The 23,190-nt window shown below is 41.9% G+C and overlaps 1 protein-coding gene across 1 annotated transcript in view; it reads left to right on the top strand.

Moving 5' to 3' along the window:
- TRAPPC3 (trafficking protein particle complex 3) overlaps positions 1-22,762 on the top strand; it is a 24,856-nt gene extending 2,094 nt beyond the window's left edge. The window contains exons 2-5 of the mRNA XM_018576567.1: positions 8,450-8,547; positions 15,763-15,862; positions 19,698-19,880; positions 22,501-22,762. Of these exons, the coding sequence (XP_018432069.1) occupies positions 8,450-8,547; positions 15,763-15,862; positions 19,698-19,880; positions 22,501-22,620 (501 nt within the window). The 3' untranslated portion in view covers positions 22,621-22,762. The remainder of the gene's footprint in view (positions 1-8,449; positions 8,548-15,762; positions 15,863-19,697; positions 19,881-22,500) is intronic.
- Positions 22,763-23,190: the final 428 nt, after the last annotated feature.

Here is a 23,190-nt window from a genome sequence, read left to right as displayed (position 1 = left end):
CGCTGTGCCCGGTGCGAGCCCGGGACCAGCATACTGCCTCTGTCACGGGATCAGAGGGAGGTCGGTCAGAATGCAGAAGTGGTGTATATTACATCACTTCTGCATTCTTGTGTCACTCTCCAGCTTCAGACGCTGGAGAGAAGCAGATCTGTGCTTCATCAGCTTCTTCAGGGGGGTCCTAGGTGACATTAGGGGTCTTGGAGACCCCTGATGTCTCCATAAAGAGGACCTGTGACATCTTTTGCTATCACATAGGGGGTTTTCTTAGCCCCCTAAGGGATAGCAATAAAGTTAAGGGGAAAAAAATAGGAAAAAAAAATTTAAGTTCCCTCCCCCAAAAATGTAAAGTTACAAATGAAAAAAAAACAAACTTTTTTTAAGTCCCCACCCATACATACACACATGCAAACAGGAGTCGGGTGCGCATACGTGCGAAAACGAAGATTGCGCCCATTACGCCGCACATGTTACATATCGCCGCAAACGTCGGAGTGAGAGCAATAAGTCTAGAGCCATCAATCACTGATAACACTAAACTGATGAGCTGTAAAAGCTTTTAAAGCGTCGCCTATGGTCAATTTTGGGTATGGTAGTTTTTTTGCGATTTCGCGGGTGCGCGCAATTTTAAAGCATGACATGTTTGGTGTCTATTTACCCGACGTGACCCCGTCTTTTATATTTTACCAAAAATATGGGTAATAATCATTGTTTCCTAATATAATTTAAAAAAAAAAACTTTTTTTCCCCCAAAATTTTCAATCATTTTTCCTTAATATAGTAAAAAATAAAACCCCCAGTGGTGATTAAATACCACCATAAGAAAGCTCTATCTGTCCCCAAAAAATGGTATAAAATTCATTTTCAGTACAGCGTTACATGACTGAATAAACGTCAATTAAAGTACCGCAGTGCTGAGTACTGAAAAATGGCCTGGCCAGGAAAGGGGTCTAAACACCTGGTCTTGAAGTGGTTAAAGTCATATCTTAACCACCTAAAATGACATTGCCAATGGAAAGCATAAAGCCATTTACAGTTACCTTTGTGGGAAAAACTCCACTTGTTTAGGCCACTCTAGGCCATCCACCAGCCTGCATGTCATGTCAGGATAAAGAGAAGGCAGCAGAATAAACTACATTATCCATGCCCCATTGTGTTTAATACAATAGGGAGCATTTGATAGGCTGCTTACCAGCCATGACTCCTGGGAGGCTGCAAGTGGCAGGCATGGCTGGGCGGGCCTTTTCTATCAGTTATAGCAGCATTTTTTTGCAAGCTGCTGGGACTTTTTTTTGTGTTTTTTAGAATTTGCTATATTTAGCACCTATTATTAGGGATGCACCGATACTAGTATCGATATCGGTGCCGATACCGAGTATTTGGGCGAGTACTTGTACTCGCCCAAATGCTACAATGCCTAGCCCGATACTTCCTGTATTACATGCTGCCCGGTTTCCTGATTGGCCGGGAAGCTGCTCCATACGCTTTAGTCACTCGTGTAATGACGCGCTGCCGGCTTATTGATTGGTCGGGAAGCTGGCCAATCAGGACACCGTGTAATTACTCAGCGCCAGGCATTCTGATTGGCCGGGAAACCGGCTTCATGCTCCCTTATCATGTCATGACGAGGGAGCATGGAGCCAGCCTCCGGGCCAATCAGAAAGCAGGGTGCCGCGTCATTACACGGCACCCGACTTACATGATTGGCCAGCAAGACAGCTTCGGCTGGGTACCGGAGGAAGGCCACTCCTGGCTGCAGAGGCCCCAGGGATGACAGGCTGGACATGCCGAGGTGAGAGGGGACAGAGACCTGCACTGCAGAGACATGCTGGATCTTATTATTACTATGGGGATTCGTATGGCTTTCTTGTTACCGTAATCGGGAAGCTGGGTGGCGAGTCTTTACACACTGCCCGGCTTCCTGGCTAATCAGGTGGCGAGTCCTGGCTTCCTGAATGGGACTTCCGGTACTCGGTAATTGGTATCGGCGAGTACCGAAATTTTTTTATCGGTGCATCCCTACTTATTATGTACTGTATAGTTAGAAAAGGATTATTATTGCCCCCTTCCTTTGTCTGCTTGTCACCCTATAGTCCTTATGGACATAGCCGACGTGAGGCAGACAACCTGTCATTATTTCTGAAGGGGGTCTAGCACTGGTCCCCTTGCAAAGGAAGAGACAAAAGAGAGGTTTGGCAGCATCAACAGGTTCATTTTCTATTTCACGGAGGGTAGAACAGAATGAAAGAAAACACATGGACATGACTTTTTATGCTCAGCATATACAATACATTTTTTTGCCTGTAGTTCTTATTTAAGTGATAAGTGCTTTCCAATGGCCTTTTTTAAAAATCTGCATTTTTCTTTTATTATAACCTCACCTGAAGGTCCTTGTTCAGATACTTCTTGTTATCGGGTGCCAACGCTTTGTCCCTGTCTCACAATTGTTCTCCTACGTTGTCACTCTACTCTCAGTAGAGCAGGGGTGGGCAACCTCGGCACTCCCGGTGCTGTGGAACTACAAATCCCATAAGGCATTGCAAGACTCTGCCCGCTACAGACATGACTCCCAGAAGCATGATGGGATCTGTAGTCAGCACAGTTGGAGTTCTAAGGTTATGTACCCCCCTGCAGTAGAGATTACAAGCAGCCATGCCGGCACACACTGCACAGACATGTTCTGCTCAGGAGCGTCTTCTTGACAGAAATACAATGTACAGAAAAGTTCCAATGCCATTTTATGGTCAGCAGAGTTTTATGAAGTGCTGTCACATATTGCGGTTGAAAACTGGACAATTACAAATGCTTCAGAAATAAGAAGTGTAGGGTAAAAAAAGGTTTGTTTTTTTCTAATCTGTATACCAATTTTGTATAGAGACTTGTATTTCTCGCAGTCCATCAATGTGCCATTTTATGTAGCACACATTTTTGTGCTTACTCAGTTTAGGGGCCACTGAAAACAGCTCTAGGTGTTAAAAGGAGCTGCAGCTGCCAGAGGGGACACAGACCACGGCAGCCCATTACAGCCTGTGAGGAGAGATCATTGACAGTCTGTGAGTCTGCATGCCCCCACTGCGTCCATGCAGCCGCCGGCAACAAGTCTCCAGTCCAGAGGCTGGCATCAATAGCCAGCCTGATTTTGGCTATTCTAAAATTGCACTAGCCAATAGCAGGCAGAACTTTATCCTTCAGGTCCTCCTCTGCTGATTGATAGCAGGCAGTGCTCGGGTGCAATAGCCAGCCTGATTTTGGCTATTCTAAATTGCAGTAGCCAATAGCAGGCAGAACTTTATCCTTCAGGTCCTCCTCTGCTGATTGACAGCAGGCAGTGGGCGGGTGCAATAGCCAGCCTGCTATTGGCTATTGCAGTTTGAAATAGCCATTAGCAGGCTGGCTATTGCTCCCACACACTGCCTGATATGTTTACATTCAGTTGCCTCAGCAAGCAGCTGTCATTCCCCAGCTAAAGCTATTGAAGTGGAAAGGTGACACTAGGGGTCTAATAGCCCCTAATGTCACCTCAACCACTTCCGGACCGCAATACGTCTATAGACGGCGGCCCGTTAAAGTGGTTAAAACAAGAACACGGCTGCAGCAGCCATGTTCTTGGTACCGCTTCTAACAGCCAGTGATGGCTGTTAATGTACAAGCGATCCAGCGTCTGTACTGCCGCCGGATCGTTTGTACCGTGTCTTCTCCGGGCACCACTGTCCCCGTGCAATGATCAGAGAGAGAGCTTCCAGCCGCTGATTTCTCCTCCACTCGCTGGACCTGGAAGGACACGTGCGAAAACGACAATTGTGCTACACATGTTACATATTGCCGCGAACGTTGGAGTGAGAGCAATAATTCTAGCGCTGTAAATCACTGTTAGCACTAAACAGATGAGCGGTAAAAGCGTTTAAAATGTTCCCTATTGGAAATTTGGGGTATTGACTTTTTTTGCGGCTTCACGGGCGAACGCAATTATAAGGCTTGGCATGTTTGGTATCTATTTATCCAGCATGACCCCATCTTTTTTACTTTACCCAACAATTGAGTATTATGTTATGTCTCTGTGCACTAAATTTTAATTTAGTTTATTATTTCTTAAAAATACTTGTTTAACATTTGCACAAAAATCGTGCAACGTAAAAAATTGCAACTAGCATTTTTTTATTCTACAGGGCCTCTGCTTTTCTGAACATATATCATTGTTTGGGGGTCTGAAGCTGTTTTCTAGTCAAAAATGTATATTTTATCGTGTGCACAAATGGTAAGAAAATGCCCCGGACAGCAAGTGCTTAAAGAGAACCTGTCAACCCAAGGAGTAAACATTTTTTTAATTAAATTAAAAATACCAAAGAACATTAAAGTCCCCCGCTCCCCTGAACACGAAACGCCCCCTCAGAAAAAAACCTGTCTCCTAATTTTTTTAGCTGGCTCCTGGATTCAAATAAAATTTGTCAAGCCCTGGAGTAAGCAATTTCAAAACAGGAGGATAGCTTGTACAGGCTGACTGGAAGGCTGGAGTTCAGCTTTAAGTATATTAATGCTGTGTAAATGTAATGCGTCATTAAAGTAGTATTAAACTCTCAAGATTTGTTTTCAATAATGAACCCAGATCCAACAAATATACATTACCCATGGGAAAAAAAAGCTTTACATTTTCCCCAATTACTTACAATCATCAACAGTTGCTTCTAGGTCTCTCAGCTTCCGTGTACTTCCTGTCCAGTACAAGATCACAAGGGACAGAGCAGACTCCAGCAACTGTTCATCTACTTGCTTGGGGAGTGGGCAAGGGGGAAGGGAATAGCTTGATCTGCTCTGTTTGTGGAGACTCATAAGGGTGACTGCATAGCACTCTGCTTGAGAAAGGAGTCACTCTAAAACAGGAAGTCAAGACCAGTGCTCAGCGCACCAGCTGATTCTGCAGGGAACTAAAACTTTTAACCATCGAGGAGCAGCATCCATTGTAAGTGATGTCATCAGCATTTGAAATGGCTTAAAAACCTTTTGAATTTAATATCACGTTGATCTTTTTTTTTTAAATAATCTAGATTAAACAAATTTACATTGCCCAGCAAAAGTATTTCTTTACATTTTTGTCCAAACACTTCAAACACAATCAACATGTTTCCAAATAGCTGCATCCAGCTCTCTAAGCTCAGCCTTCCTGAATTTCCTGTCCAGTACAAGATTACAAGGGACAGCACAGTCTCCAGCAGCTGTCCATCCACTAGCTTGGAGAAGAGGTAGGAGGGAGGTGGAGTGGATTGCCTTGCTGTGTCTGTGTGTTTGTAGAGACACTGCTTCAACCACCAATGTGCATGTACTTCCTGAGACTCCTCTGTACGGATAGTATGAAAACCTACTGACTTGATGAAATCAATCTGCAGACAGGGTCCAACTCACCGAGTACAATCCAGTGTCGTTTATTCAGCCTTCACAATACAAAGGATGTGATTCCTTGTCGTTCTTAGAAATGGAAAAGACATTCCTATCTAGCCTTGAACAGGCTACATAGACCTTCTTAACTCAGTGAGGGTGAAGCCAGAATGGAAGTAGAGAAGAGAGGCTGGGAGAATGTAGTAGAAGAGTGTACCAATGTACAGAAAACAGCAGGGGTGAAATGGAAGATCCCAAAGTATGTAGAAATTAAGATGTAGCATTGCTAATTTACCACTGATTGGTAGGAAAAAGTGAGGCGGCCACAATGCAATGTAGTGCGTTCCGGCCAGAAGCGGACCACAACGCACTGCCTATGGTGTGAACTAACCCTAAGGGTCTTGTTTCTGGCAGTGGGGCTGCTTTTGCGCTTGGCATGCTTAGTTAATAATATTCTGTTGTGCTTTGTTTCACCTCACATTGCCTTTTATGAGTGCTGCACTTTCTTCTGGCAGATGGTGGTCTCCGATATTAGACCTGTATCGCCTAACTTTTTTTTTGTTTTTTCTTCCTTCTCTCCATCTGCATACTGCATTCATTCTGTAGTATTGGTATTTGCCATTCATTTCACCTGCTGCATCTCTGCATCTCATGGTATGTTCCCACAAACACTTTCATATAGTATTTTGCATAATTGTGATTGGGTTTCATCTGTGAAATTGATGCAGCTTTTTACCTTTTAAGATGTGTATCTACAAGCTTCCTGCAGCCACTGGAATGGCATTGGTGTTTTAGGACATTCACAATACTGTAGACATTGAAGCTGAGAAACACTGTGAAAGACATGGCTAATGCTTATACAACTAGCAGCACTGGAATGTGTCATGGGCCCACCAATCGTTTTGCTATTCACAATACACCTGTGCTTTTGCAAGGGGCAAACTCTTTATGGAAGTGTATCGGGGGCTGAAGATTGGAGTGCTTTAGACAAATTTGCACCAAGGTCATAATTCACATTACTCCTACAATTTGAATGGAAAACAGCCCATTAGAATGGTCTGAAATTAAACAAGTTCATCTTTTAATTTCAGGTTATATTAAAGCCATATTCTGTTTGCCAGCTTGAGAATGCTCAAGGGCCCGTTCACATCAGTTGCAGTGCGTTCCGGGCCCGATCCTGGCCAGAGCGCACTGCATCACATTGCGGCCAGCTCACTTTTTTTAGTGGGGCAGGAGGGGGCGTGGCGGGCCATTGAAGTGAATGGCACTGTAGCCACGCCCTCCGGCCGCAATGCGATCGGCCGCACATTCGCAGAACACTTTATGCGGCCGATCGCATTGCGGCCGAAGGACGTGGCTACGGTGCCATTCACTTCAATGGCCCGCCATGCCCTCTCCTGCCCCACTAAAAAGTGAACCGGCTGCAATGAGAGGCAGTGCGTTCTGGCAAGAATTGGGCCGGAACGCACTGCAACTGTTGTGAACGAGGCCTAAAGCCTATCTCCAGGAAAGGGAAAAAAAAACTTCCGTTGCAGTGGGCCTACCTCCGAACCTCAAGAGTTAAATGCGTGTTAAAGTCTAGGGTATGAGGAAAAGCAGTTTTACCTACCTAATACCAAATTCCCCAACAGTTGGTGCTCACCTTGCCTCCCCTACACTCCAGCTCGTAAACTGTCCCTGGGTGTATGCAGGGTGGTCCCTGCATTGTATTTAATGATATCAGCAGGTCTCTGACTGCCGGAACATAGAGGGCAAGAGGCTGTGGGTGTCGGTCTTGAAGCCTGCGGGAATTAGGTAAGTAAAAGGCCTTTACCTGGGTAACCTAGACCTAAATAGGCTTTTGACCCTTGTAGCGTCAAAGGATTTTTTTTTTCTAGGAGATAGATTTTAAAGCTTAAGCTCAGACATAAGTTTTTTTTTTTTGTTTTTGTTTTTTTTAATGGAGTGGGGAGTCTCTAGACCTCTATCAGCCTTTAAAGTCCATTTCGCCTTTGTAAGTGATTAGCATTTATAGGCTGTAACTGGCTGCCCCCCTCCCTGTGATTCTGTGTAACACGAGCACTAACACCAGCTCTGCCTTTACATACAATACACTGTCCTGGGGGCGTTGCCACTATGAATACTAATGAAAGGGGGGGGGGGGGAGAGTGTCAATTTACACAGAGCGCAGAGGCAGGCATTTTGAAAGGAGTTGGAGGGGACAGCTAACGGAAAAAAAAAAGGAAGCTTCTTTGTTCATATACAGGAACTGCATATGCCTGCTTCATGTTCACTCAGTGTACATTGCTGGCATATGTCTTTTTTTTTTTTTTTAATACCTCTGAAAAGGTGACAATGGGCTTTAAATACTGTCTGTTTCCCTGCTGGAAAGATTTTCACTTCCTGTTTTTGTCTGATGCCTGTCACTTACTCAGGAAGTGACGGCAGATTTTCCCAGTGGAGACATGAGCATTAATAAAAACCTGATAGGTTCTAACCTTTTCCCACTCTGCTATAATAATGTTTTTATTGCTGTTTGTAACGCCTTAATTTTTACCCACTTTCTGTTCTGAAATGCTAATGCAGACAATTTTCCTGAATGTGGACACAGACAGCAATAAAAAGTTGGCAGAAGGTCTAACCTTTCCACTCTTTATTCAAAACTAAAAAAAGATTTGGCTGGAGTTGGGCTGATGATTTTCAAGTTAAAGTTCCTTTCACTGGTAAACATGGCTATTTATTGTTGTTTATCCTGCTTGTTTACATGCACGTCAATTTTACATTCTTTTCCCCTGAACCACAAATGTTCCTACCCATGTTTGTTGCACCTTCCACATGCTTACATTGTGCATGCTAGGTCTTGTTGGTTTTTTTTATATATAAAACCTGGAGGAAAGGAAAAGCAATGTTTTGGGCCATTGTACATTGTACACAATCACACATTTGTTTTGATTGTCAGACTTTACCAGAGAGTATTGAATGGGCTGAATTAGACCTGATTGCTAACGACAAGGCAAGCATTGCTTTCCTTCAGGTTTTGTACATCAGAATGACTCTATAGATCCCATTTCCTAGTGCTAATTATCTGCCTCATTCCTTCTAGAACTCTGAGCTCTTCAATCTAACTTATGGATCCCTTGTTGCACAGTTGTGTAAGGACTATGAAAATGATGAAGATGTCAATAAGCAACTGGAGAAAATGTAAGTGTTTCAGTTGTGATTATTTCTTGTGCTTGTGATGCTTTGTATTGATCATTTAAAGTAGAACTCCAAACAAACAGCTAAATACACTGTTAATATAAAGATGTGTGTGTGTGTGTGTGTATGTATATATGGAAAATTGTTATCAATACTTACCATAATTTTCCTTTTCCGGCTCATCCTCATGTCAGCATACTACGGGTCTGCTCCACCCGGGTGGCTCCTCAGGACCACTCTTAGCAAGAAGATAAAAGAGGACAACCCCTCCAACAACTTGTTTAATGCAAAGCTAGTGACAGGATAGTAGGTAGGGAATGTATGCTGACATGAGGATGAGCCAGGAAAGGTAAATTACGGTAAGTATTGATAACAATTTTCCATATTTCTGGCTCACCTCATGACGGTATACTACAGGACGTAACAAGCAAAATCACAACAGGGTGGGAGAAAACAAGGCAATACATAAAAAAAATGAGAGACTAAAGATATGCTGCAAAATTCATGCACCGATGCCACATCCACTCTGTAAAGGCGAACAAAGGTGTTAAGGGAGCTCCATCTAGCAGTCTTGCATATGTCTTCAACTGAGATCTTTGCATGAGAAGCCCAAGACGTAGAAACTCCCCTTATCAAGTGAGCTCGCACATCCACCGGAGGAGAAAAACCCTTCCCCACTCAAGCCATTTTGATAAGCGGAGTACAGCTTAACCATGTCTAAAGGCAAACTGATCTTCGTTAGGATTTTCCAGTTTCCCCCGGAAAGCCAGTAAAATCACCTCCCAGTACACATGGAAGGCTGAAGCTACCGTGGATCGAGACTCTGGCGAGGACCTTAGATTCCCTTTTTTCTCTCAAGCCGGATGCAGTACAGTTCCTTGCAAAAGAGAGCAGAGAATTCCGGATAAGAGGCCGTGAGAGCTCGAACATGCGTCTCCGCCTATGAAAAAATCTCAGCCGCCAGTCGGAGAAGGGGAATGCTCCTGGTCCCGCCTTGCTGTAAGAGACTGCCGTCTTGTCCATGAGTACCTTGACCTGCTTGCCCCGAAGAAAATCTTGAAAAGCACAAAGGGCTTGAGATGCTCCCCTCAATTCTAGCCAGTTTGCTTAGCAAGGAACTGATTTCTCCCAACGTTCCTGGAACTGGTAACCCAGGCAACTGGCATCCCAAATAAGGATGATCCAATCTCTAGACTTGAGGGGCATCCCCGGGGATAGTAAAGACGACCCCATCCCTCACAACAGATCCTGAAAATTCACCCAAGGAAGAAGAATCCGCTTGCTCGGAGCCACGCAATTCCATTGATGCAGGAAATAGACTTGAAACCTTTGCATGTGCCACCTGACCCATGGAACAACCTGAATGCACAATGTCATCATACCCAAAAGAAAAATGCAGTGTCTGGCCAATAAAACAGTTGTTTTGGTAACCTGTTGAACGCATGCAGCGACTTCCGACGCTCCAGGAGCAAAGCTCTCTTGACGAGAATCTAGGGCAAGTCCTAGATACTCCATCCTCTGGGAAGGAAACATCTGACGTTTTTGGACATTCACCAGTCTACCAAACCGGTCCAACGTCCACAACACCTAATCCCGTGGATTTAAGAGAGTTAGACTTGAGTCTGCCAGAATCAAGATGTCGTCTAAGTAATGGAAAATTTTGATCCCCTAAGTCTGGAGGACTGCCACCACAGAGAGGATCATTTTGGAAAAAGTCCTTGGGCCGTAGAGAGACCAAATGACACAAAACTGGAATTTGAGATCGAAAATGGCAAAACAGAGAAACTTTTGATGAGAAGGAGTAATAGGCACAAGGATGTAGGCGTCTTCCAAATCGATAGAAATCATACAGTTGTTCTTTCCTACATTGGACATAATGGTCTAAACAGACTCCATCCAGACTGCCCTGATAAAGGCATTCAATTTATTCAGGTCCTAAACTGGACTGAACCCGCCAGAAGCCTTGGGGACAAGAAAAATCAGAGAGTAGAATCCTTGACCCCTTCTTCTATTGGAAACGCAACAATGGCCCCTTTGGAAAGCAACTCTTTTCCTTTTCGATAGACTCACTGGAATTGATTGATAGCAGGCAGTGAGCGGGTGCAATAGCCAGCCTGATTTTGGCTATTCTAAATTGCAGTAGCCAATAGCAGGCAGAATTTTATCCTTCAGGTCCTCCTCTGCTGATTGACAGCAGGCAGTGGGCGGGTGCAATAGCCAGCCTGCTATTGGCTATTGCAGTTTGAAATAGCCATTAGCAGGCTGGCTATTGCTCCCACACACTGCCTGATATGTTTACATTCAGTTGCCTCAGCAAGCAGCTGTCATTCCCCAGCTAAAGCTATTGAAGTGGAAAGGTGACACTAGGGGTCTAATAGCCCCTAATGTCACCTCAACCACTTCCGGACCGCAATACGTCTATAGACGGCGGCCCGTTAAAGTGGTTAAAACAAGAACACGGCTGCAGCAGCCATGTTCTTGGTACCGCTTTTAACAGCCAGTGATGGCTGTTAATGTACAAGCGATCCGGCGTCTGTACTGCCGCCGAATCGTTTGTACCGTGTCTTCTCCGGGCACTGCTGTCCCCGTGCAATGATCAGAGAGAGAGCTTCCAGCCGCTGATTTCTCCTCCACTCGCTGGACCTGGAAGTGATGTGTATCACATCACTTCCGGTGTCATTGTACACAGTCTCTGGCTCTTAGAGCCAGGAGATGAAGCTGGGGAAGCAGATCCCTGCTTCCTCAGCTTCTTTGGGGTCCCTAGGTGACATTAGGGGTCTGAAAGACCCATGATGTCTCCATAAAGAAGACCTGTCACACCCTAACTGCTATTACATAGGGGTGCTTGTTAAAAAAAAAATAAAGTGCTTTAAATGTTATAAAAATTAAAGTCACATAAAAGGAAAAAAAAATGCAAAAACATTTTTTTAAGTCGCCCGCCCCCCACGTGCACACACGTACACGTGCGAAAACGACAATTGCGCTACACATGTTACACATTGCCGCGAACGTTGGAGTGAGAGCAATAATTCTAGCTCTGTAAATCACTGTTAGCACTAAACTGATGAGCGGTAAAAGCGTTTAAAATGTTCCCTATTGGAAATTTGGGGTATTGACTTTTTTTGCGGCTTCACAGGCGAACGCAATTTTAAGGCTTGACATGTTTGGTATCTATTTATCCAGCATGACCCCATCTTCTTTTTTATTTTACCCAACAATTGAGTATTATGTTATGTTTCTGTGCACTAAATTTTAATTTAGTTTATTATTTCTTAAAAATACTTGTTTGATAAACATTTGTGCAAAAACCGTGCAACGTAAAAAATTGCAACTAGCATTTTTTTATTCTACAGGGCCTCTGCTTTCTGAACATATAACATTCAATTTATTCAGGTCCTAAACTGGACAACACGAGGAGAAGGAACTTGTTCTAACTCTTATCTGATAACCACTCTTAACAATGTTCTTGGCCCGCGATCTGAAATTTCTTTCACCCAGGTCCCCCAGAAGTGAACAGGTTTTGCCCCAATCGAAAAAGACTGGGTAGATACACCTTCAGAATGTCCTGTCAGAATATTTGCTGGACTGGTCGGCCTTAGACTTGACACTGCGCAAGAATGAACTCTACGTCCCCTTCCATTGAGGCATAGAAAACTGCTTTCCTGGTCTAAAGGACCTCGCATCACAGAACCTCTGGGAAGATTGGCCTAAACAAAAAGGCTGCTGCTTATCCCTACTGCTTTACAGAAGGAGACCTGATTTACCTGCGGCGTCATCAAGTGTTTTGCCAAACAAAGTTTTACTATTGTACGGGATTGTACACTGAGCTTGTTTGGAAGCAGCATCTGTGGCCCAGTGCCTCAACCACAAAGCTCTCTTTGCTGTGACCGAATGAGCCATCAAGCGAGAGGACAAACAAACTAAATCCACCGATGACTCTGCTACAAAATCTGCAGTCAAATTTAATTCATCCAGCTTTTTTGTAAAGATCCATGAGCGCTCCTGCTGGACACTAAAAAGATAGATATCCAATGGATTTGTAATTGTACTTCCTAGTTTAGCGTTTGTTTCCTGAGTCAGTTTACTAGACTTTGATAATGCCAATTCCCTGTGTAAAGGGAAGCCTGGATACCGGGGGGGTGACATAGAAAGCTGAATTGCTGAACCATGAACAAGATTTGGTTTGTTTGGGAATGTTCATATCCCCTGTCTGAGTTAGCATTGTGGAGAATGTGCGTGAATCAGAAATGTGACTGTACAGAATTACAAATCCTTCAGTTGCAACTGAAGACAAAGCTTCTGTTTTTTAGTTTTGGATAGAGAGAAGATGGATTAAAGCAACCTGTCTTTTTTTATTGCTGTCTGTATCTCTGTTAAAGTCACCCCCTCTTTTGTCCTGGTGGCTGTTATCACTGAAAGTGAAAGACTATCCCAAATTTTAGGTTGTCACTAGTACAGGAATGGATGGGAAATCTTCCATTGGGGATACTAGTTCTGGTGACTTTGCTGACCACCAAGGATTTCTGCTCACTTCCTGTTGTAGCCATTGGACAGGATTTGAATGAGAAATCACGCATTTAAAAACAAACAAAAAAAAAAGTGTTGGCTTTAGTGTTATGCAGGGAATAGATTTGTTTGTTTTTTGTTTCTTTTTCTCTTTTGATCCAGCTTAGAGAACTTTATTTTCACATTTAACTCTTCCGAGTTTCTTTTCAGGTTTTCGGACATCTGTATGTCCTATTCTATAAAATATAGCCAAACTTCATTTTTAAAGACTTGTTTTTTAGAAAGCTGCCATTTCCTCTTTTATGTTTTAGTCTCTTTCCTTCCTGTTTTTTTTTCTGTATTTCTCTTAGCACTGCCTGGTTACTAATATCCTACTAATAGTTATGAGGAGAATGTTGGTAACAGAATTAAACTTTTATTTATCGCTATACAAACAAGAAGATGATAAAGCCTTCTTGTGTGATGTTTCTAATTTTCTTCCTGGCAAGGGTTCCCCATGCTGCATATCCCTCGCATGGCACTTGTTTTGCACGAAGGCTTGATCTCTTAGCATAATTTTTCTGGGTGCATTTTTTTTAATTCATTTATTTACCAACTCTTCCATTAATTCCTGAATTATACTCTAATGGTCGGAATTTATCAAAACATATTGCCCATAACAACCAATCAGCTTCTCAGTTTGAGTTAAGCTTTGAAAATGAAAGAGAGAAGCTGATTGGTTGCCATGCACATCTGCTCTAGGTTCTGTCGGCTTCAGTTTTGATAAAGTCCCCCCAGATAGAGGGAATGTGGTCAGAAGTTTTGGTGTGCACTTATATTAAACCAGTATGAAAGTCTCAATTGTTTCTACATATATCTACTGCTAGCAAGCAGTAAATATATGCTCCAACATTTAAAAAAATTAAAAAGTTGCCAAATATGTAATAATTCACCTGTGTCTCAGGGGACCAGCTGATTCTGCAGGAAAAAAAGCAAAAGCTTTAAACCTCAAGAAACAGCATCCATTGTAAGTGATTTAATCAGCATTTGAAATAACTTAAAATTATGTTGACTATAATATCACTTTTATCATCACCTGCTCAGTTTCAGTTGCACAGTTTTCTGGCAGGTTTACTTTATAATGTGGGTTTCTGTGGTATTTTTTTTTATTTTTACACGTGCAAGTATAGCTCTTTTTTATAGAGTTCTTTTACTGTGCTGCACAGTTCTTTAGTATGCTATTAAGTAATCTCCTCTTCCTAAATTGTCTGACATCCTGTGTAGCCAGTAATTGGCTGTAATTGGCTATGCTAAATTTACTGTTTTTTTGAACATATGATCTTTGACTAGTTTATTGTCTTTTACTGCCCAGTATTTTCCAGTTCAGCCTTCTTTTTACATCTTTCTTATTCTGTCTGTGAAAAAAGTTCATCATGTACATTGGCATTTTCCTTGTGGAATAACATCAGGTGCAGAGACCGTGTGAAGCTGCTTTTCTATTGTACTGAAGTAGGTGTCTTAAAATACCCAAGAAACCGAAAGAAGGAAATGCAAAAAAGCAGATGTAACCACAGAAACCTACATGGAACGACTGTTGTAGCTCCCTCCTGAGCTGTTAGAACAGGTCAAGGCACTCTAATGACGTGTCTCCTTCAGGTCTTGCCAAACTTGGATTAACTGAGCATGCTAAAGCAGCATTCAAACAAATAGCCACTGTCCAGTTTTCCTATAGGAAATGCAAAGACAGACAAATATTTGTTATAAGCATTACTGTGCTTTTTCAGACATTTACTAGACATATTTCAGTTACTTGGTATTCAAGGTATCTGTGGTTAAAGGATATTGTTGTGTCCTACTGTTTCACTTATTGGGGTTTAATAAGGAGTTGCGCTAATATTGCGCAACATAAAAATTTGCAACTACCACCATTTTATTCTATAGGGTCTTGGCATTCAGAAAATATATAATGTTGGGGGGTTTTAAGTAATTTTCAGGCCTAAAATGTGGAATATAACACGTGTACAAAAAATGAAAAAAAGGCCTCAGTCATGAAGGGGTTAAAGATCTACTCCAGGCAATTAGCAAAAAACAATGATTGTTTAGCTAAGGTAATCCAAGAAACTGCACACAATTCATAAAATCAATTTAGATTCACTCGGGTGTGCAGCCAGTCCAGCCCACATTGTTTTGTCCACCACCCTAGAGGAGCTGTCATCTAGCCATACGAGCAGAGGATATTGTGCTATTGGAGGGTCCATGGGCAGTGGAGGTAGAGGTGTGAACATTGGAATGGAGTGCACAATAGTACCTGGGTGGGACTGACAATGTAGAGATGAGGCTGGGCTTGGTGTGAACCCAGTTTGCACATATTTGCCTGAACCCTCTCAAAACGCTGACTGACAACTTTACTGCCAACCCAATCAGTTGCAGAGAGGTGCATTCCCCGTCCCGCAGCTTATGTCACAAAGGCTGGGAACACCCTTGCTGCAACTGCCGCCACAGATTGCGTCAGGAGGTGGGAGTGGTGGTCACAATGTGAGCAGGCGAACTGGGTTCTCACCATGCCCAGCCTCATTTCTACTGACAAGGGCAGAGTGGAGAATGTCAGAAGACTTTAATATTCCAATTTTTATGGTTTACGTATAGTGCTTTGTAATTGTTTACTGAAAATTTATATTCTGCAGTACACTCATTTTTTTTGTATGTTTCTACTGTTCTGTGTTTTGCTTTTAGGGGATACAACATAGGTGTAAGGCTGATTGAAGATTTCTTAGCCCGTTCAACTGTTGGAAGATGTAATGACTTTCGAGAAACAGCAGATGTCATAGCGAAGGTATTTTCTATTTTATTACAAAAACTTTAAAGATAAAAGTCTCCCCTCCCACCAAAACTGATTTGTGTTTGTTAAGCATATACAGACTATTGATGAAACGTGCTGGCACACACTTAAAAGTGGAGTACAGGATTTGGGTGGACTATACCTTTTTTAATTTTACTATTGCTTGGCCCTAGTTAAAAATAAAACAGATGGATTTAATTCTGCTTACAGCAGTGGTTCTCAACCTGTGGGTCGCAACACACAGTTGAGGGGGTCCCCACGTGCCTTGTGCTGCTCTAGATAAGAGGCTCCTCAGCCTCCTCCTAGCGCAGCAGAGTCAGTTCTCCTAGATGGCGCTGCATCGGCCGGAGAGGATCAGAGAGGGGAGCAGGCAGGAGTGAGGGGAGGTGAGTGCGCCCACACAGATACTAGTATTGGTGCATTCCTAAATTTTACGGTTGGGGGTCACCACAACTTGCCAAATGTTACCAAGGGGTCCCGGCCCCAGAAAGGTTGAGAACCACTCTCCTACAGGCTAGTGCTGTTTTATTTTATTTCAGGCATGTAAAATGGATACATGGGGGGAAAAAAGACAAAATAAACACTCAAGTGAGACATATATTATGTAAAATGGCACACATGTAATTAAAGTACACATCTTTAATGAAAATTGTGTTGTACCAGTGTTCTGTGTTAGAGCCTTAACTTTGTTTTTTCTTTTATAGCACATACTGCATATACTAACCAGCAGTCACACACTGTTCTAGCTTACATTACTTTAGAATGTACTGTAAACACTTTCATAAGCATGTACTAGATTACATTACTATCCTTTGAGGGTAACCATACTGCTGATGCGGCCCCCGATGAATTTGAGTTTGCCACCCCTGCTATAGAATATCTACACTTGCATAATAGGTTGTCCCCTTGCTTAATTGATCACCATGGTTCTGGTACCCGGCAGCTTCTTGTGGCCTTGGAGAAATGAAGTACCCTAAAGCTAAGACAGATGGTTGGGTTATTTACAGGCTGATGTCTGTAAAGATAACTACAGTGTGTGTACCTTTTTATAATTGGCTGGAAGCTTGAAGAAACATGCTGACTTTACTTTGCAAGTTGGTTTTGCTGACTAACCTTCAAAGAGGAACTCTGGACAGAAATAATCTTGACTCTTGCAGTGGTGCTACCCTTGCCCTGCAAGGGTTAAGTGCTCATTTTTGCCTAGGGATGAAATAACAAATATACTCACTTGAACCTCAGAGCCGGTTGGCTGTTAGACTGGTCTTTGTCATCTCGCTCCTCCTCCGCTCCAGTGATGCAATGTCCCTCAGCATCCTCATGTCCAATACACTGTATTTAATGTGATGACTTACAGGACCTTTGACAGAAGCGGAAGGGGAGCAAGGCTGCAGGGCCCGGTCTAGCAGCCAGTCAGCTCCAAGGATCAGATAGGCATATCTTTGTTATTTTGTTCCCTAGGCAAAAAAGAGCACTTACCCCATGCAGTGTGGGTGTAGCCCCACTGCAACGGTTAAGATAATTTCTGCCCAGAGTTCTTCTTTAAAGTACAGGTAGCCTATGTAAGTGGCTGTCAGATTCATTAAACATTTATATTGTTCCCTGGAGTGTTAGGACTAATGGTCTGGCTTCAAATAACCATATTCTGTTTAAGTTACCATGGTGACCAGGAAGTGTCCTGCCATGTTTATAGAATCGGTTATGTCTGAAAGCCGTATGAATCATTATTATGGAAGGCATTCCGATTTACTCACAGGATCCCCTGCCTCAGTCTTGTAACAAGGAATGTATCACATGAAGCTGTAATAATTATTTTTCCATGTGCTAATAGTTCTGCCCCTCGGCTTCTTGTGAAAGTTGTTTGTGTAGCATTCTGTAGAGTACACGTGTCCTCCAAGGCTCCCCCTTACATCTCTTCCAATGACTTCATAACATACTGCTTTGCACATGCTATAGTTCTCCGCCAGATCAACAGGGGCTTAGTCTGTTTCCCATCATGCGGCATGTAGTTGTATGCCAGGAACTCTGGCAGCTTTCTCACAGACCAGAACATGTATTTACACTTGAAGCATTCTTCATTTTTAAAAGTCTTGCTGCTGTATAGTTCTTTGTCATCTTCCTCACTAGGTGTTTTAACTCCATACTTTTACTTGATTCTAAGTAGGTATACTTGAGTGTAGTTAAAAAATTATGTTGTACGTGTGTCTGCAGACCTCTTAGTAAATTGACCAAGCTTTAAAAAAAAAAAAGTGAGATTGGTGTTTTTATAAAAAATGTGATTGGTGCATTGCAAAGAGTTGCAAATCTATAATATACTGGCATTCAAAGATAGAGACCCTCAACCAGGAGTGTTGGATATAGGCAGGGGTCTCAGTGCCCCCGTTTATGCCATTTTTTTTTTCCCCTAAATGTCCCACAATGATCATGTCCTTCTCCAGCCTAGTGTCCATAGATCTTGTAGCACTCCTTACCGGAAATCCCAAAGTATTGATGGGTGCTAGAAATGACCACGGATGGCGCCGCACACAGTACAACTTTGAATAAAGTAGAGCTGCAGCTAACGATTATTTTCAAAATCGATTAGTTAGCCGATTATTAAGTTCGATTAATCGGATAAAAAATAAAATAATTTTTTTTTTAAATGGCTCCTGTGATAGGACTACTACCGTGTTTCCCCGAAAATAAGACCTACCCCGAAAATAAGACCTAGCACTATCTTCGGGGATTTCTGTTCAATAGTACATTATAGCTGGCGGTATTCTGCATTGCGATGTACAATGTGCTATTGCTGGGTGTTGTAGTCCTCACTTTTTCCATTTGAGAATTATGGAGGCCACTGTGCTCTTGAAAACCTTCAGTGCAGCAGAAATGTTTTTGTAGCCTTCCCCAGATCTGTGCCTTGCAATAATCCCGTCTCTGAGCTCTGCAGGTAGTTCCTTTTGACCTCATGGTTTTTGCTCTGATACAGTATGCATTGTCAGCTGTGAGGGCTCCTATAGAGAGGTGCGTGCCTTTCCAAATCATGTCCAATCAATGTAATTTACCACAGGTGGACTCCAATCAAGGTGTAGAAACATCTCGGCAACCATCAAGAGAAATAGGAGACACTTGAGCTAAATTGCATGCGTTGTTGCAAAGGGTCTAAATACTTATTCCAATGTGATATTTCAGTTTTTCCTTTTTCATACATTTGCAAACATTTCTAACATTCTGTTTCCACTCTGTCATTATGGGGTATTGAGTGTAGATTAATGAGAGGGAAAAAGGAATTTAAACAAGTGTATCAGGTTGCAACATAACACAATAAAAAAAAAAGTGAATGCACTGTATGTCCTGAATATTCTTATTGCACAGATCTGTAGATTTTTTTTTTTTCTGGCCTAGCTCTGTATGAATAAACATTTATTGATGGATAAACTGCAGCTAGGCTGTAACTGCCTTCTGTGTGTAGTAAAGGGAAATGTTTGGTTAGAATAAAGGTGATGGAATTATTATTTTTTTTATCCATAGGTCTGATCAATCGAATAGATATTTGTTTTAAAATGTTACTGGTGTGATATACAAACTGTCCATTAAAACAGGAGAAATTGTAAGAGATTTAAATACCTGTTAAGCAGTACAAATCAAGTCTAGTAAAAATTTAGTTTCTTCAAAACTTCCAAAGTTTCTTTTTCATGTATGTTATTACAGTAATTAGTTTGCCTTAGTAAAGCAGAGTTGTTAAAACAGTGTTCATTCTGTTTTAAATTGTCCTTTTGAATTTGATATGTGCAATTTGTAAGAAACATAGTTGGGCTAGGTATTTATATATTATTCCTCTGTGTTTGTACAGGTGGCATTTAAAATGTACCTTGGTATCACACCCACTATCACAAACTGGAGCCCAGCTGGTGATGAGTTCTCCCTCATTTTGGAAAACAATCCTCTTGTAGACTTTGTTGAACTGCCAGATAACCATTCCACACTTATCTACTCCAACATGCTTTGCGGAGTCCTGCGAGGAGCTCTAGAAATGGTAAGTGTCTCCTTCCGTAATTCTGTGCGTGCCAAGGATCCAGTCATTTACTGCAGAATCCTTTACCCTTTTGAGTACCAGTGTAACCCATATCTTCATTATCGGACCAAATTTTGATGCTTTTTTATGCACCGGTTTACTCAACAATTGCTTTTTAACCACATATTGTTACATAGTATTTGAGGTTGAATAAAGACACAGGCCCATCAAGTTCAACCCATTGTGTGTGTGCATGTGTTTTGCGTGTGTATGAGTCCATGTGTGATCCTGGTCTTAAGTGTACCTGTACCCCTGTATGTTATGATCTCTGAGGAAATCGTCCAAATGTTTTTTGAACGATTCAACACTCCCAGCTGAAATCACTGCTTATGGCACACCAAAATATATTTATTTGGTAATTGTGTGTGTGTGTTTGGAGACTCTTTCATTTTTTCTTTTTAATGTTTTTATTATATTTCACTTTTTTTTTGTTACATACTCCCCCTCCCCTTTTTTATTTTTATACTGTATACAACTATGTAATAGTAGGGACAGGTCCTCTCTATGGGGAACTACAAAGAGGCCCCACATCCTGGCTACTTTGCCAGAATTTTGACAGCTCTGACACTTCCACGTTCAGCCACAGCAGGAGATGATCAGGAACAGACAATGCCAATCTTTCCAGCCACTCTTCAACCTAAATGCCTCCACAGCAAGCCTGGGCTTGCAGAGGAGCCAGGTAAGCATGGGGACCGGGAGGCATGTAGAAGTAATAGGCTGCAGCAATACCTGAAAACAAACCACAACCTCTGTCACAACTTTGTTTTCCTCCCTTCACTGGCCTGACATAAAAGAGTTACTTCTCAGAGTGGTTACTGATCAAACCTTCCAGACCCCACACACAGTCTGCAGTTCCTTCCCAAGGATCAGAGTGCTCATTAGAGGGTGCTGCAGCTTTAAACATAAGACGTTAATTAACTCCATCCTGGCATGAAGTACATGCTCAGCGGATGTTAATTTACAGTAGTGTGTCGGCAAGGAGTTAAAAGAAACAGACTAATTGGTAACAGCTATGTAGTGCAAAATCGTAGTCATCACTAAGAACACAATACAAACATACAATCTCTCTTGTATTTTATACTGATTTTCTTTTCCCTCCTATAATGTCTGAATGGTTCACTCTGCCCCCATTCATAAATCTTTTGTCTGATTTAATCCTGAACATTCCTCGTGAATATCTTCTTTTTCACCTTAAGAATATCCTTTTACACTTTGCACATATGCTGTTGTAGATTTTCATTTAAATTATCAAGGTTCTGAGAGCTTTTGAGTTTACCAAATCTAGCATTCATTTGCTATATACTTAGCTTTAATTCCCCTAATTTCTGCTCTTTGAACCTAACAACCCCATCAATCTCAACAATATTTTTATTCCACTTTTTATTAAACTCAGTTGAATAAATAGTGTGTGGACTTTTTTTTAATTCACACCTCTTGGAAATCATTTGATTGCTGATGAAGTTTTGGAGTCTTCTCCAAATTCTATCCTCCTCATCTAACAGGCCTCATCCCCAAGCTATTGATGTTCATTTTGATTGCATTGACAATATCACCTTTCATATCCAAGTCAACGTTTTTGTATGGCCGTGAAATGTTATGTAGATTTTCTATTACAAATGGATTTTATTACAATGTTCGAGAGGTATTGATTAGGGATGCACATATACTTTTCGAGTACCAGTGCAGATACTTGGCATTTTCATGAGAACTATCAGGGTTGCAGCGGTTGCAGCTGGGACCTGGCTCTGGCGCTCCACCACTGTCCTGAAATCATTAGTCGATATTGTTTTAGAAAAACTGTCACATGACAATAAACAAAAATGTATCAGTACTCGTACTTGTAAGTACTCGGCAAGTACCAGTACTCGTACTCGCAAAACTGGTATCTGTGCAATCCTTTTATTTATATTTATAAAAACAAAATGGTACATTAAAACAGAGATGTACAAATCCCAGGAGCTCCGTGTGCTCCTTACAAATGACAGCTGCCTCCTAATTTTTTAATTTTTCTCTAGTCTAGTCTTGGAGCTCAAAAGTATCGGTACATGTACTCGTACTTGCACCGAGTACTGTACTTGGTATCTGTGCACCCCTAGTATTGATCAATACCTGTTTGTTGTAATCACAAAGGTGTTATGACGACAAAAAGGTATTCTGACTCCACTTCCCACACATTGAAATCAGATAATTATCGAGACCTTGTCACCACCCCATGCAAAATTGATCAAGCCAGCCTGCAAGTATGCCAGCATTTAAGTATGCTTCTCTAGTTAGACATTAGTTGGTGACAGAGTCTCTTTAAAAATGGTAGCCAGTCAACTAGCATTTTAAGAATGAAGTAAGCAATTGTAGCCCCCATATTTCTCTCAGCACGTGGGGGGGGGGGGGGGGAGGTGCATGTTGTTTGGGTTGTCCAATACACCCGGATTGATTTATTGATTGTAAATCAGAGTATACATTTATTTTTCTCCCCCATCCAACCTTAACTTAACTTTCTCACGTTTATCTTCTGTCTGTGTCTGCTTTTCTCAAACAACTTCTAAGAATTCCAATGAACATATATGTATAAATTCTCTTTCAGGTACAGATGGCAGTTGATGTCAAATTTGTTCAGGACACACTAAAGGGTGACAGTGTTACAGAAATCCGAATGAAGTTTATCCGAAGGATTGAGGACAACTTACCTGCAGGAGAGGAATGACGGCAGGAGCTACCTATCAATTGGCTTTGTTGCTCTCTGAGGGAAAGCATCATTTGTAGCCCACTCTCTGAAGTTTCTTCTTTTAGTTTGAGTTTGACACAAAAGTCTTAGACCAACATACTTGATTCTCTACAAATGTAAACAAAAATAATCAGGATTTTTTTTTTCATATCTCCTTGTGATACATTTTGGCACTTCCATTTACCATGTTCATAAAGACATATACAAAACTCCTAGAAGTATGTGATTCCTCAGCAGATTGCTGCAACATGTTCTGCAGTGTATACACTTTTTATGGCTAAGAGACCATGCACAATCCAATGCTGCATTGCTTTGATTGCTCTGTGCGGTGTGTGGTCTCTATAGGGATTCCCTAGAAAGCGATAGAGTATTTCCAGCTGTTGAAGGCTCTTGTTATAGCACATAGGGATTTCCAGCTTTTGGAAGATCCCTGTGTGACGGTGCAATCATATATTTCTCATTGAGAAAAGAAAGGAAGCATTAAATTGCACATGTGCTGCTTACGCTCATCACATTGTAGAGGGGGGGTTCAGGAAATTGCAGATGTTT

This window comes from Nanorana parkeri, unplaced genomic scaffold (assembly GCF_000935625.1).
Source record: "Nanorana parkeri isolate BGI_ZX_2015 unplaced genomic scaffold, ASM93562v1 scaffold70, whole genome shotgun sequence".
NCBI lineage: Eukaryota > Metazoa > Chordata > Amphibia > Anura > Dicroglossidae > Nanorana > Nanorana parkeri.
Note: the sequence above shows the minus strand (reverse complement) of the source record. Positions and strands in the feature narration are given on the sequence as shown.